Below are 16,778 nucleotides of genomic sequence, written 5' to 3' on the forward strand. Positions count from 1 at the left end.
GGCTGTTTAATCTTCATATTACCTCCACTTCCTCCAACTATAGACGAATTCGGCAAAATAACCTGTCAGGGATGGGCTCTGTGCGTGAAGCGGGCATTTGAATGCAAGCGCCAAGAAGTGTGAATAAGACCTTTTCTCTTCTGTGAATATGTCTAGGAACACGTAACGTATGCTATATTACACAGTGTTTAATGCTACAGTCTCTTATCTCCCTATTACTCTAATCTTTCCTGCTTATCGCTCAAACAAATGATTCATTTCTAAATTAATATCGGTATTCATTCAAGATACCTTCATCAGTTACAGAGGCCACTGTCTAACACAGTGTTTTTAAACCTTGGGGTCGGGACCCCATGTGGCGTAGCCTGGAATTCAAATGGGGTTGCCTGAAATGTCTAGTAATTGATAAAAAAATACTGATAAAAATATATTTTAAACTACTTATTATTCTTTTTTAAAGTATGATTAAAAACACCACACACAATCATAAACAACTGTATTCTATACTTTCACTTTCTCAAATTTAAATTGAGTTCAAATAAAATGCAGCATATAAAAACATCTGAGCTGGCGCATCTTGATTGACGGGGTCGCCAGAAATTTGTGATGTCAAAATGGGGTCACGAGCCAGAAAAGGTTGGGAACCACTGGTCTAACATCATCAATCCGGGTATTCATCATGCTGTCATTGTAGAGCCAGTTTACAATGAGCATAATGAAATGATGACTGACATGTCACCGCAGCAAGATGGCGGCATACACAAATTGCTCGCCGAATTCGTCTATAACAGCCACAACTTACTTAAACATTTAGGCATTAGTAATAATGATCAATAACATGATGTTTAATACTATCCACTTTTTTCTGAACGTCAAAAATGTAAGCCGGTTTTGCTCTTCCGGTAGAATTTTATGTTTACGTTTCCATGGTTTCAGTAGTTGTGGTAAGTGCATGGATTTTTTTTTTTTTTTTTCAATGAAAATCTGTAAAACGCATGGATCATCACAGCAATGTAAATGAAAATGTAAATGTACTGTACAATTCCACCGGAAATGACCATAGATGACATTCGGAAACTTGTGGATAAGAAGGACAGATGATGACAGAGATGGAGTGACACATAACATCACACAGGAAAGCCACTGGAGAACACGCCACAGACACAGACAGCACAAATGCAGCGTCAGTCCATTAAATACTGTGCACCTTTATCACAGTGGGGGAAAAAAGGATAATTAACATGCAGTTCATCACACTGTCACTTGGCTGGTGTTACAGCAGGAGCATCTTCAAGGCGGTGGGGAGAAGAAGCCTAAGTGGCAGCATTAGGTGTGATCAACTGTGATAACGCTCAGTCGACAGAGAAGTAGCAGATTGAAAGGTGGATGCTGGATGTCAGGGTTAGGGTTAGAATTGATGAATTTATATGGTGTGGTCATTACATTTGTTAAACTCCGTGCAGAGGATCAGTGTTAAATCGAGCCGGCGTTACGTCCCCTCTCCTACTCACTGTGCTTTGCAAATGCTAATTTCAGCGTTGTAGTGTAAAGAGTATTAATCAAACAATCAATCAATCAAACCTCATTTGTCTGGCACTTTTCATCCGGATAATCTAACACAAAGTGCTTTGCAGAAAAGGAGCAATAAAAAAACAATGCCATCCACCCCCACGGCCATCCACGCACAGAGCAATAAACGTCTATGTTATAAATAAAAAGAACAATAAAAGTAAAACAGTCGTGACAGGAAAAAGAGGAAATGTTATTGTGGATCTCATAAATCTGAGATGAGGAAAAAAACCAAAGACAGGAAAACAAAGATGAAGAATGACAATGTATTGAAGTGAGTAAAACCGGAAATAAAAGATGGGGAATTAAAAGGATAATAATCTTTTAATCAAATTAACAGTAAAATGAACCGACGTCTCAGGGAGACAACCTGAAGTGTATGAAAAGAGGAAAACAGACAAACATCAACATCCTCTACTGCCCCGCGGGTCTTGGATCACAGTATGTCCTCAGACCTCCATCCATCCCAGTCTCACTCTTTATCAGAGCTGCCACACGCTGCGCTCATTTACACAGCACAGTAATGGGCACAAAAGGCAGAGCGACTGAATCCAGTGTATCCGGTGCAGACTGTGTGACGGAGCGTGTAATGATCTTCTGGTTTTAGTTACCAGCCTCAGACGCAGAAGCTGTTGTTAAAACGTGACAAAGATCAGTGCTTCATGATGTCTAGTTCCACATCAGTTCACTGCCAGTCTATAATGCAGTACTATAGAGGGAGGCTTAAAGGTTTAAACAGGCTCTTCCTTTTAAAATCTGTATATTTTGTCAAACCAGTGAGAAAATTTTGCACTTGTTTCATAAGTTCTCTTTTTTAGTCATTTGTGTATGTATTCTTTTTTTTCACACTATTAAATTCATATGGAGAACATTATGTTAATGGTAGTTGTTCATTTTTTGCCTTTAATAACTGAATTAATAGTTTTTAGATGTGTATTGCACTCAGTTTTGTTGTCCAGGCAGCAGCTGAAATTCTACATCTAAGCTAACTAGTATCAACCAAGTGTTAGTTAGAGTGACTAGTTTGAAAGGGAACTTTGCAAGTCTGGTTGCTTTTTCTCTGTTTTTGGTCAATTTTTTTCTCTACAGAGCTCCCCCTACAGTGCATATTTTCACTGTCGTAAAAACTAACAGCTAACCCTCCTCATGGTCATGTGCATATGTTTTCAACAAAGCCAGTGAGAAAGCAATCCATGGAGGGATGTCAACCGAGTTGGGTAACGTTAACAAGAGATTACGGATTATGGGGCATGTTCGTGTTGTAGTGCCATAAAGCAGTCCATGTTTCTGGCGAAATGAGATCTGGGACACTAGGGCCGAGGCTCTGATTTTGCAAGGTTGGTTTTGGGCCAAGAAACACTAGGTGGAAGCCAAAGAGCCTCCATTCTCCCTGTGACAAGTTGTTTAACCATCACAATTACTCCAAAGCAGTTTAATTAAATAAAAAATCTTGTTCATAAGAGCTTTGTGTGCGGAATAAGTCTTCATATCTTTATTACAGGTGCAGGTCTCTAAATATAGGCCGTCTCCGGCTTTGATGAACTTCTGCAGGTGATACAAAATGTAGCTTCACATATGTTGACTGGTCCTAAACAGAGAGAGCACATCTGCCCAGCCACAGACTTTGTGTTTATTTTAGAATTCGATTTAAGACCTCACTGATTGCTTTCGAGGCTCTGACTGGTCAGGCCCACGCTCCCATCACAGGCCTCAGCTTCTAGATGTTTGTATCCGACAGAGCTTTTGCAGCTGCTGATCCACAGTTGTTACCAGTATTCAGTGTGCTGCTTCCATCTCTGCTTTTAAATCAAGGCTAGAAAGACTTTTATTCACCGTCCTGTTTGGACTTCTAATGGTTTAATCTTTTTGTAATGTGTATAATTAATTTGTATTCGGCACTTGCTGTTCACTGTCAGTTTAAGCTGTGTTTATGTGCTCTAGAAATGAATGCACTATAAATGGATGCCCACAGTGGTGATCTTCTGTAATTCTGTATTCTGCTAATAAGAGCACTTTTAAGAGTGTGTTTAGTTGAGTTAGCGCAACACAATACATTCTTCATTTGTTCATCCTTAAAAACTGTGACTACATGCATTCACTCTGTGACTGGCTATGCTACAGGAAAAGCTCTTTCATGGATGGGTCAGTGATGCTAACCCAGTTAATTTAGTTATTCATCCTAATACAGTCCTGTGCATTTTGTGTTGGTAGCTCCACAATAAGCTGCTCTCTGCTGGACAACACTGAAATGCAACACACCTCTTCACTTTGTTTTCACAGAATTAAGATTTTAATGTAACATGGACAATTTAGGTCAAAGTAAAAGAAACACATTGATGAATTATTAAAGAAAAGAGGCTAAATATCTGTTGACTTTTAACATTTTTTTTTTTTTTTTAAAACTGACACAACAACATGTGTCAGTTTTGTGTTTGCTTTGTTTTAAAGTAAGAGTGGTTTGAAATCTTCCACAGTGATTCTCCTCAGACGTCGCTGTCATCTCATCACGGAGACCTCTCTCTGTCACCTCTCCTGCTCTCTGGGATCACGCATTTAATATGTTATCGTACAGCAGCTGATGTCATTAACCTGTAGTTAATCATTATGATAATTATTCGGTCTGATGTCATTATCATGAAGTAGTTGATTGATTAACTTCTTGGCGCAGAGGCACAATAATTAAAAACTGCCTGCAATAATACTAGCAAAACTAGCAAGCTAGTGTTTCTTAAAGAGACGGTCACCTTTGTTTAACGGCGTTAACTTTTCAAGGGCAGACCAGATATTATTTGTTCTGAACGTTCAAAATGGATTTCAGCACATAGCAGCTATTTGAATTACAAAATAATGGAAGGTTTTTTTTTCTGATACAAAAAAATCCCTCTCTCTCGCACCGTGTGGTTTGTCCTACCTTTCCTCCACCTGGCTGGTACTTTATATTGTCAATGGAGCCGATCTTGGAGCGAACGTTCTTCAGGTCCGGTGTCGGGGCGTTGATGGGCCGGGGGGTTCGATGAGCGCGGGGCACTGCCGGCTTCTTCTCCATCGGGGTCTGCTTGGGCACAGGGGGCTTGGTGATCACCCGGCGGCGGTGGGTGGCGTTGGCGTCGCCGTTGGTGGAGGCAGCCGGAGTCCCGGGAGTGGTGGTGGAGGCTGGGCGGGGACGAGCTGCAGAGAAAGGAACAAAAAGGTTGATTTTTTTTTTTTTTTTTTGTGAAAATAGTAAATGTCCAAATGACCTTTATTTTTCTTGTAAAGCGATTATTAGCAACAATGAGACATTGTGGTTAAGAGGCCATATAATTGCATCGTTATCCAGCCGACTACAGTATATCTAGTAAAACAGGAAAGAAGAAGAGGTTGTGATTTTAGTACTCATCACTGAAGGACAGTTATTGCTCAGTATATCATGTTTAATTGAATGTTACTGTAGTTATACTATGTCTGCAGCTGCTTTTACAACCACTTTAACTTTAGACATTTGGCGACTATGCTCCCATGAGAACCATCCTGAGACAAAGATAATACTTTCCTTAAAAGACTGCACATTGTCTGTTTGTTTATTACCTGCAGCCTTGGGTTTCTTGGCCTCTCCTGTCTTGCTCTCAGCCTTGTTGTCATTCTTGTTAGCTGTGTGGTAAAGACAGCACACAACACTTATATCAAACACTGGTAGTTAGCAAAAACTTTCACATTGTTTCAATATGAATCAGTGTCCATGTATTTACTTTACTTTAGGGATCCCCATTAGCACTTGCCTAATGGCATGGTTATTCTTCCTGGAGCCCAACACACCCATAATACAAATCATACACAAAACATACAACAACATACAATAGACAGAACAGTAACACCTGCAAAAGTTAAGACTCAGATACATCATATAGGAAAATAACAATTCAAATCTACAAATTTACAATATTTTACATTTCATATAGTGAAATATACCCATACCCATGCCATTCAAAGTGAAATTACATTCTATTTGGTCAAACACAAACCAATCACAGTTCATGAAACGGTGGAAGATAATGTTTAACTGTGTTTTGAACCCATCTTTTGTACTGGCTTGAATAACATAACCTGGCAATGAATTCCACTTTACAATAGTTTTCACCTTGGGTAGAATAAACCTTCCTTCTACTGTATGTCTTGTTTGATATTCATATTGAGCAAAATAAGTGAATAACCTTTTATATGCTTTCTTTGGAGACTGTGTTTATATTTCTAATAAAATTTCACAAAAAACATCTCAGACTGTCATGCATGTCTTTTATATTCATTCTGTAAAGCACAATTTACTGCTTATTTTGAATGACGTGTTAATTTCTTCATATCTTTCACTGAGGCAATGGACCAAATTCTAAAACAATAATGAGGCTGACAGTCACTGACTGACATTAGCCTCAAAGCTGTAAAGATTTGAATGAATGGCACGCTGAGAAAAAGTGCACACACATTTTATTGCCATACCCTCAAATCGTAAATAAAGTAGTTGATAAGTTGCAGCATGTGTTTTACTTCTTTACCACTGCTTTTGTGAGCCATGCTGGCAATTTGTCAGCACAAGTTAAAGTCTATCCATCCAATGTAGTCAATAACTAAATCAGTGTGTTTTTTATGTATTGTTACCATTGAAGAGTAAGCCTAACTGCAGTGGCCCATGTTTAAGTCCCAGCTCATGCACCATTTTATAGTAAAAAAAAAAAAAAAAAAAAAAACTTGCAACAAAAACCAGTCATGAACCATCTGGGACACACTTGTTTTTCAACACTTTTAATTCGAATGCTACGTCCCCATAAAACAAACAGATGAGGATGTTTTCTGAATTTTGAGTTTTTGTAATCTCTATAAAACCGGTGCAGGCATTGACCTTTGCTATGCTATACTATGAGCTCACTTGCAAACTCAGCTGTTAAAGTACAGTTTAGCACAAAAGCTAATGTAGGTTGTTGCTCAGTCTGTGGATCATGCGTGTTACACAATGCTGTCTGACCCTGCGTGACTGTCTGACTGCTCTGGTTATGACAGACTGCTGACGTTACTACGTTACTACGTTACTACGTTTGATGAACTCCAACAAAATGCGGTACCCGTCTACAGAGATGGAGAGCTGACAGGATTTTTGGTGCAGTGATGCAAAACTAAGGGGCTGCCCTTATGAAAATCTGAGGATAAAGCAGGATGAGATTTGAAAAGTGCATACATGTTGTAGCACACAAGAAACGTAATGTAATACCCACTGACACGTGCATTTTATATTAACAACTATTTCTTTTTTCATGGCTTTTTGTTGTCATTCTAGTTTTACTGCAAATTTAGTATTGGGCTCAAGGTCACTCTTCTCATCAGCCCTGTCCCCTGCTGCTGCAGTGGTCCATTGTTTTTAACAGGAAGCTGTGGACACGCCTTAAAACAAATGCTATCATTCTCTGTTGGATATAACAGTTAATCGTTTGCTAATTATGTGTGACACGCCTTCTCATTGAATGGACTTTCTTTATTTTCATTCCTTTCTACATTGTAGATTCGAACTGAAGACATCAAAACTATGAAGGAACACATATGGAATTATGTAGTGAACTTTGATGACAGTCCAACAGTTCACAGAGTTCCCAGACCAGCTGATCACTTGTTGAATGTTTTGCCCTCACTTGGTCTAACTCATCCCAAACCATCTTAATTGGGTTTAGGTCAGTTGACACTTTTGTTTTAATGAACACTTTTGTGTTTACTATATAATTCCATATGTGTCCCTTCATAGCTTTGATGTCTTCAGTTTGAATCTACAATGTAGAAAGTGATATAAACAAAATAAAGAAAAATCACTGAATGAGAAGGTGTGTCCAAACTTTCAACTGGTAGTGTATATAACTATAATGATCACCCATGTCACCAAATGCTTTACACAGCAGCAGAATAAAACATGCAGGTAATAAGGCAACAGACTCGAAACAAGCAAATGAGAAACACAATGAAAGTGTCTCAGTATTATAGTGCAAATAAACCAAAGGCAGCGTCACCAGCGAGAGCCCAGTCTGTAAAAATCAATGAAACCATTAAAAAAAAGAGTTGACTAATCCAGACTATTAAAAAAAGTAATAAAAAATAAGGTGATTATATGTTGTGGCTGCAGCATTGTCAGCCTGTTGTCGCCTTACTGAGCTGGCGCGTGACTCGGCGGCGGTGTGTAATGTTTTATTACATCATTTTGTCAAGTAAAAGTTGCTCCATCATTTGCTCCATCTTAGCCATCGCTCAACTGTGCAGGAGGTTTTTCAGCTTCCTCTGAGGTGAGGAATGTGTTATTAGCTGTCTGAGCAAAAGTGAATCACTTTTCATGTTGATGGAGTGGTGCATGTAATGCTGCCATCATGTGGTGGGCGCATTATGAAATCTGACTGATGGGCTACAGGGGCCAACAGTTACAAAAATAAAGGAGTGAAGTGAAATGTGCACCTTGCAGTACATCTGATGCATGGCTGCGAACTCTGTGAATGAATCATTTTCTCTGAGGGTGCTGAGCTTAAGTGTACAGAGAGGAGAATATCTGTTTGGCTGTTTGAACACGGCTCGGGCTGAGTCATAGCGCCGTCACTTAGAGAGGTGAGATACTGTTGCTGATGTGATAAAAATACCAGACTGCTGTCTTAGAAAGTCAGCTCTCCAAACAGATAAAGCTGAACATATGGCAGCAATTCAGTTAGCCTGTTGCCCGGGGTGGTGCACGTCCACACTGTGACTCATTTCTTTCCAGCCACTGCGGAGAGTTCAGGTCCTATTGTCCATGCCGCGGTTCACTGGCAACACCGCCATCCAGCCAAAGCAGAGAGCGGAGGCACACAGCGCTATTGTGTGTATGTGTGTGTGTGTTGAACACGTACCCGGGGTTTTGCTTGCAGCAGTTGCGGAGGAGCCATTCTTACTGGCAGCTGCCCGTGGTGTGGGCGTGGCCTTTGGAGCAGGTGGGCGTTTCTCACCATTTTCTGGAGTCTGGAAGTCACAGTAGGACAGGAGAGATGAGTGTGTGATACTTATGTGTATTTCCATATATACAGTGTGTGTTCTCTCTCTGCTGTGTATCAAAAACAAAGAACGGTGAGACAGTTAAGACAGAGGTATGAAGTGTTAGAAAATCACTACGGTATGTCACCTTCTGTTGTTGAGCAACGGCATCCAATAATAGCCAGAACGTTAAGATACCACAGTGAAGCTGACCTTTGACCTTTTGGATATGAAATGTCATAACTTCTGTTTGACATCTGTGTTAAATGAAATGGCTCCTTCTTACATGTTTTACTTTTACTCTTGAGATATTGTTTCATCTTTTCAAGATTGATTCAGCAATTTCTTCACTTACTTCAGCATTGTTTCCATAATTTATTCAGCTCATTCAGCTTCCAGCTTTCAGCATTCACCCATATTTCCTTCAGGAAATGCATTCTCTAGTTAGTGTAGGAATTCATGACTCAGAGTTATGGCCAAATTGTTTGACCATCATGTACCTCCCTGGACCTTTGACCACTAAAATCTAGTCAGCTTATCCTTTAGTCCAAGTGGAGGTTTATCAGATTTGAAGAGGTAGAGATGGGACAGACAGACAGATGGATGGATGAAAAATTAGAAGGCGGGGAAGACAGGATGATGATTTGAACATACCATGTAGGTATCAGAGCTTTTAAAGCCAAAATAAACATTTTCTCAATAAAGTGTCAGTACGGTTCTAACTGTCGTCCTTGGGCTTTCAACAGATGGAGTATCATACACTACATTGCTATATTTACATTCTTCTTACATGTACTTTACATTTAAATATTTCTAAATTTGTGTTGAAGTGTAGTACTGTACAATGTAAACAAAAAAATACAATAATAAGTGTTAAATTCATCTTCAGACAAATTAACAAATAAGAGATTCAACTCTGTGAACCATAAAGCCTGATTCTGCAGCGTTATACAGACACGGCCAGGAACTGTAATGTGTCTGCGTGTGTGTGTACAAACACACATATATGAATATATGTATGTATACACACATATAATGTTCTTTATAAATGACAGAATCTACTGTATACCGTATCATACTCACCTTGGTTGCCGTTGGCACCCGCTTTGCGGCAGTGGGTGTGGTCTCCTTGGGTACGGGACTTTTTTTATTGGCTGAGGCTGTGGTGGGGGAGGGGTGTTTGGCCGTGGTGGCCTCACCATTGGTGGAGAGAGATGATGGGCGGGGTTTAGTGGAGTTTGGTTTGGTTGGACCCAGGTCAGGCTGGTGATTATTGAATTTAAAGATAATAGCAGTGAAATAAAAATTGAGAGGAGGGAAGGAAAGAAAGATAAAAGGTGGACAGATAGAGACACATGTGGAGAGAGGAAGAGCAGAGATGAAGTCGCTGATCGCAGTGAGCATGATGAACAGTTAGCTCAGCCAGCTACTGGAGGATAATCATCAAACAGGCCATAAATCGTAACACAGGATTAACAATTTATAACCAACTTAACAAGCTTATGAGCAGTCAATGATAAAACTATAAACCTCCCATGAGATAAGACCAGCAGCAGTGAAGCAGTGAATGCATTCGTGAGACCTCTGATGGTGGTAAACACAGATCAGCTGGCAGGTTAGCATGCTAGCAAAGCAAGAACATGCTAACACTAATCTGAGCTTCTGTCAGTTTTCATTGTACTGCAGCATTCTCCTCCCTTGGGTCATTTCACTGCCTCAATTTCAATGTAACAGATAATCATTTTTTATTTTTTCAAAATGCAGCATTAAAACATGATTGAAGCATATTTTCTGTAACGGTTGTCACACAGCTATGTGGACTATCAGAACTAGATGCTTCCACTCAGCCTCAGCATGCACTTTGTTTCAGTGTCTTCTCTCCTGTTGATACCGCCACTAAATTCACAAGGACACAGCCACACCCACTAGAGACTAGAGAGACTCTGGGTTAGAGACTGCGTCCATATAGTGTAACTGGTCACAGTTAACAGTTAAGGCTCTACATTAGTTGTAGGTGCAAGGAATACACTTTTTGTGCATATTAAAGGTCCAGTGTATAAAATGGGGCGAAAACCGTGATTCTAGATTGCACCACTCCTGTTGGAAAAGTGATGGTGTCCTCTAAGGTAAAACAAACTTGTCCAGAAATGTATACCGTAGATGACCATTTAGTAGCCCGGGCGTTTAATATGCTAAATCGTCTTGGACCCCAGGCGTTTATAAGAACCAGGCGCGTATTTGCAACAGGCTACAATTTATTTTTGCAATGAGCAGCACCAGACCATCATCCAAAGAACAAGGAGGTCACCGTAGGACCACTGGAACAAAACTACTCCCGACATCGTTATTGACATCAAACAATAAATACAAAGACTGTGTAACCGCGACACAGGGAGCCGATCAGAGCAGTGTTATGAACGATAGCGGGAGGGGGGGTCGATCGCGGTAATTTCAACACTGTACATTAGCGCATTTATCTATTTGTCTTTGTCTATTAGCAGTCCAGCGCGACCTGTCCTGCTGGCGCACCTGTGTTTGTGTTTGTGTGTCTGTGTCTGTGTGTGTGTGTGTGTGTCCGCCTGCATGCGAGAGAGAGGAGGGGCTGACTGACAGAAGAGGTGAGAGCCAGTGATCGCTGTTAAAAAAAACTTTTTTTTTCTGTGCAAGGCTATGGTAAACACTTAATCGCCCGGGCGTTTAATTGAACCGGCGTTTATTATGCCAAATGGGCTCGGACCCCGGCGGCTATTACAGTAGAGCACAGGCGCGTATTTGCACGCGGGCGACTATTTGGTCATCTACGGTATTATAACTCAAAAACTTCTCACTATGGTCTACCAAATAGCTACTAATTCACTCTTTCTGCTGTTTCCTTCTGCCTTCTTCTATTTATGCGCGTGAAACTTGCAAAACTCACTCTCTGGCTGGCTGGATTGTCCATTTGGGCTGCCGTACAAACATGGCGGCGCAAGATGGCGACACTCTCTAAAGCAAGACCCTTGCTATATGTATATATGAAAGAATCATTATAAGGCTACGAAAACCAAACAAATGTTATTTTATAGCGATTATACACTTACTGTATACAAATATATTAATGGGTAGTATATTCAGATTTTGCCAATAAACCTTGACAATTATTACACACTGGACCTTTAAAGAAACTCACAATGTGGATGTGGACATCGTCGACATCACATCTGCAGAAATGAAATTCTAATGTATTTCGAAAGAACCAGTCAGTTGTTTGTGTGTTTGTCAGCAGGATTACACCCAAAGTAGTGTACCTTTGACTACCTAACTTTACAGAGGGATGAGGCACGGACTTTGTTCTCCTGCAAAGTGTCTTACACTGTGACAGGGGAGGCTGAATAAAACCCACTGGCAGAGTTCAGCTGTGTGACCTCTGGGTGACGGGACTGTTTCTGTGACCACCAGACACCCTGCCACCGCAGGAGTGTGTCCCACTGCACACAGCAAATGTGTTTGGACAGCAGTGGCTTTGAGTATTCTGTGTGTGTGCATGTGTGTGTGTGTGTGTGTGGGTGTGTGTGTGTGTGTGTGACCCACCTTGCTCTTGCTGTCAGGGCTCGGCAGGGTCTTGCTGCCGTTGCCTGGTGGAGTCTTGGCCGCACTTTTCCCTCCCTTCTCCTCCTTCTTCTCGGCCTGCTTCTTCTCCTCCTCCTTCTTCTCGTCCTTGTCGGTCTTCTCCGGCTTGTCCGCCTTCTCCGCCTTTTCGTTGGCCTTGTTGTTCTTCTCCGCGTTCATCTTCTCCATCTTGTCCTCATCTTTGAGGATCTTCTCAGACTTCTGGTTCTTGTCCGACCCGTTGTCTTTCTTCTGCTGCTCCTCCTTCTCCTTCTTGTCGAAGGCGTCGATCTTCTCCGTCTTGCAGCTCAGGGTCTCGGTCTTCTCCTGCTTCTCCTTGTTGTCAGGTTTCACTGCGAGAGAAAACATCTTTGTCACCATTGGCCTTTTCTTCTCAAACCATAACAAGTAAAAGAGCAGTGAAAGAGAAAGGAGCAACTTGTCTGTAATGTCTTTAACTCTACATCAACATCTTTTACTGAATACAATGCTTTGTTGTTCACAAGCACAATTGCAGGAGGATTTTTGGAAGACACTGCAGGCTGTTGTGTAATGAACAAAAGGGACACTAATGTTTTGGTAATCAAATGAGACCATGTGATAGAAACAGAGCACATGTTCACCAGTTCCATCAATGTAAAATTATCTTCTTTGCACAGTTTTTATAAAGCAAAACCACAAGGACAAAAACATGACTACTTATACATTAATTAAGGGCAGGTTTAGTGCAATGACTCAAGATTTTTTTTTTCTGATCAGCTACGGTTAACAGTTCCAGTTATTAACAAACGTGTTCAAGAGCCATAATGGTTAAAGAACACAGACAGGACACAGACAGCACTGTAACAATGTGCTGCTAATTCAACCTTTCACTCTGAGAGACAACAGCCATTATCGCCATGACAGCAAGTGGTACCTGTCAGGTAGATATTTGCACCAAACTGAAAAAAAAAAGTCAACATCCATGGCATATAAACTGACTAAAGTCTGTTTTTTGAGATTTTGAGTGATATCTAAAGTCACTTCATCACACTATACTGATTTTTTATTTAATCTACTTTTTATTCATTTTCTTTTAGTAACACACATACGTATGCGCCAACTGGGCACAAGACATACAACATAGCGTAATAACATGGGGAGGATAAGGCCTTGTCCACACGAACACGGGTAATTTTGAAACCGAACTTTTATGGACCCCGGTTAAAAAAAAATTTGCGTCCACACCACCGGTGTGATAAAAAATAACTCCATCCACATGAAACCGCAAATCCGTCTCTAATGTCATGCACATTCCAAAGCAGTAGGTGGCGATATCACTCTTAACAGGAAAGCAGCTGTAACTTGTACAGAGAGAGTGGAGGCTCAAACTGACCGGCGCCGAGAGTCCGAGTCCGCGCTACTAACACACCCCGCCCGTAATCTCTTGTTTATGACAGATACGAAAATACACAAATACACACATCGTAATGATAATCCATCGATACATTGATTGATTCTGAAAGGCTTCATTGAAAACAAATGTAAGGACGGGAGGAAGCAAAACAGTAGGGAAGTGACCGCAATTTACAATTTGATAAAAGCCTATTTTCGCCATATCAACATTATGTTTACATATGGTGACCACGCGGTTTTGTATTAGTGTCCGCATGTTTAGTGATTATTGATATTATAATATAATAATTAATAAAATATTCACAGTAGCCATAATAGTCCACTCAGCGTCTGAGCGGTCAGCGCATGATGATCCATGGGTCAGCGTCGAGAAGCTTGACGTGCTAGCAACAGTAACTAAGGGGGGCGGGGATTTATGAAAAATGTCCGGTTTTCTTGTCCACACATGAAGCTGAAACTGGAGTTTTCAAAAAAGTTCATCCTGGACTCCGGTTACAAAAAACTCTGGTTTCAGGAACCGACAACTGCGGTTACGTGTGGACGAAAGGCCAAACTGTGAAGAGAAACACACGGTTTCAAAAATACCCGCGTTCGTGTGGACGGCCCCTAAGACAGCAGAGTCAACATACAGTATAGTCCAGGCAAAATAGCGTTTAACGACAGACTAATTGTAACAGAATGTTTTTCACCATACATCATTTCTATGAGGTGTCCAGAACAACATACTAAAAGTCCTAAGAAATCCTAGTTGGGGAAATATGTTTCATTCGCATCATTATTTACTGTATAAAGTCTACGGTGCTGACAACAATACACCCCTATGGGGCTTATTTTCTTCCTTTACTCCTATCACAATCACACTTCACACAATAAAAGTAGGCTATATATGAAAAGTAACATTTCTGTATTTCAAGTTTCTTGGAAAATTTATTTGAAATATGTAAATGAGCTCAACACTAACTGACTTATGGTCAAGAAGCCATAAAGCCAAATAACTAACACATTCATGTCCATTCAATAAGTTAAAGCAGAAGTAAGTGATATATTTGTGTTAATATAAGTCTTAAATAGTTATATCTTCCGACAGCAATCACTTACATGGAGTGTTTGGACGGAAACACAGGTCTGTCAGTCACTCTGCTCTGCTCTGAGCCGAGGAGAAAACATTTATCGTATCCTACAGTTTTTATCCAATGAGGAGAGAGAACGGCATGCAGGGCTGTGTGTGCAGCCAAGGGACGCCGTGAATGTGGTGACGTAGGGACGAGGACTGTTATGGTGCGTTCAAGGAAACTCGTATATTTCCGACCGTGAAGTCGTACCAGTTCGATCTGGTACGAGTTCACCGGTCGGAAGTTACGAGTGGCCGTTATAGTGACTTTCACCGGTAAAACAGGTCGGAAAAACACGAGTGGGTTGCCTGGAACGCTACAAAGTCGTAAGTTGTGACTTGAAGCTGTAATTTACGATTTCAAAAGCCTGCCTGGAGCGCAGCATTAGCAAAAACGACCGGACCACTTACTTCTGCTTTAACCTATGCACTGAGTGCTGTCACTTGCCACACTTGACTTATGCATACACAGATGTCACTTGCCACACTTAAAAGACCTATATTGACCTTAAGAATTGATTGCACAGTCTTGTCTCCAGTTGCTTTCTAAATTCATTTTTTATTAGCGAACAAGCCTTACCTAACGACTTTCCTCCCAGTTTGCAGAGAACTTCAGAAGAAAGTCAGAATACATTAAAGTCGTTTCAACGACTGTGTGTGATGTTATATTAAATATGCTGTTATGTTCAACAACATATGAGCGGGACTAAGAACTAAGTTATTTGGCCCCTGTTTTTGCTGCTTGCGGCTTTATGGCTTCTTGACCATAAGTCAATTAGTGTTGAGCTCATTTACATATTTAAAATTAATTTTCCAAGAAACTTGAAATACAGAAATGTTACATTTCATGTATACTTTGATTGTGTGAAGTGTGATTGTGGTAGGAGTAAAGGAAGAAAATAAGCCTATTCGGGTGTATTTTGGCCATACAGTATATTCCATTAGTGTCATTGGCAAATTAAAATTAATTTTCCAAGAAACTTGTAATACAAAAAATATTACCTTTCATGGATACTTTCATTATGTAAAGTTTCATTGTGATAGGAGTAAAGGAAAGTAAAGGAAAAAATAGCCCCATTGGGGTGTATTGTATTATATAAATTATATATGAATCCACTCATTTATTGTTGGTTTGTCTATCTGATGGCCATTTTCTGGCCAAAGCCTTATTTACATCCCACTAAGAACACCTTCAAAAGGTTTTTGTCCCGCTTTGTGTATCCAAGTCTGTCTAGAATCACCCAGGTACATGAAATTTTAAAACATTTTCTATTTAAAAACAGCCTCCAGGACCCCAAGAATCTCTCTCCAAAATGGAGCCACAGAGGGACAGTTTCAGAAAATATGAAAATGATGTGTTTCCACAGGATCTCCAACAGGCACACTATACTGATTTTATAATGATTGCAAACTTCTGCAAATCAATTCACCCCCACTCCACTCTCCATTGGGAGTGAGGTGGTGGAGAGAGTAACAGACTTTAAGTTCCTGGGTCTGTTTCCTATCTGAGGAAACTGAGGAGTGCTAAAATCCCTCAGCAGCTCATGATGAACTTTTACCACTGTAATATGGGCAGCATATTGACCTAGGGCTTCTTAGCGTGGTTCTCTCTTCTCTATTTTTGATACTTGGGAGGCACTTTTGCACTTATTAATACTTGCCAGTACTATGATGCTGTTGATCTGCTGTTGATTATGTTTCCTTTGTGATGATGCTCTATGAAATAAACAGTGATTTACCAAGCAGTCAGACACCTGACTCACTGAGTCTAAAAGAAAGGATGCACCACAGGAGACAATACTGTATTAAAGTATCTTAAAGTTGTGAATAGGTTACAGTGTTTCCCACAGGTTATATATATATATACTGGGTTATAGTGTTATAGTGTCTATGTGCAGTATTTATGATACGTTATAGAAGTCGTGCCTTTCCATTATTTAGTCCTACATTGTATTCATGTTTGCTGTCAAGAGGTTTTCCCCTCTGGTTGCAGTTTGTGTGATGATCTTGTCACTTTCCTTACTGTGGCACTGAGATATGATGCACACAGACATGATTCTTAACCGTGCCTACAAAGTTGTGAGGGTGGGCTAAACTTTATAGTCTATGT

At 40.4% G+C, this 16,778-nt stretch overlaps 1 protein-coding gene across 1 annotated transcript in view; it reads right to left on the reverse strand.

The window, feature by feature from the left end:
• LOC311000580 (uncharacterized protein) overlaps positions 1 to 16,778 on the reverse strand; it is a gene marked incomplete at both ends in the record, with an annotated part of 116,201 nt that overhangs the window by 11,621 nt on the left and 87,802 nt on the right. Inside the window, 5 exons of the mRNA XM_083991318.1 lie at positions 4,481 to 4,737; positions 5,137 to 5,199; positions 8,454 to 8,562; positions 9,658 to 9,837; positions 12,145 to 12,515. Of these exons, the coding sequence (XP_083847444.1) occupies positions 4,481 to 4,737; positions 5,137 to 5,199; positions 8,454 to 8,562; positions 9,658 to 9,837; positions 12,145 to 12,515 (980 nt within the window). The remainder of the gene's footprint in view (positions 1 to 4,480; positions 4,738 to 5,136; positions 5,200 to 8,453; positions 8,563 to 9,657; positions 9,838 to 12,144; positions 12,516 to 16,778) is intronic.

Source organism: Trachurus trachurus (genome assembly GCF_905171665.1).
Source record: "Trachurus trachurus genome assembly, chromosome: 17".
NCBI classification, from domain to species: domain Eukaryota; kingdom Metazoa; phylum Chordata; class Actinopteri; order Carangiformes; family Carangidae; genus Trachurus; species Trachurus trachurus.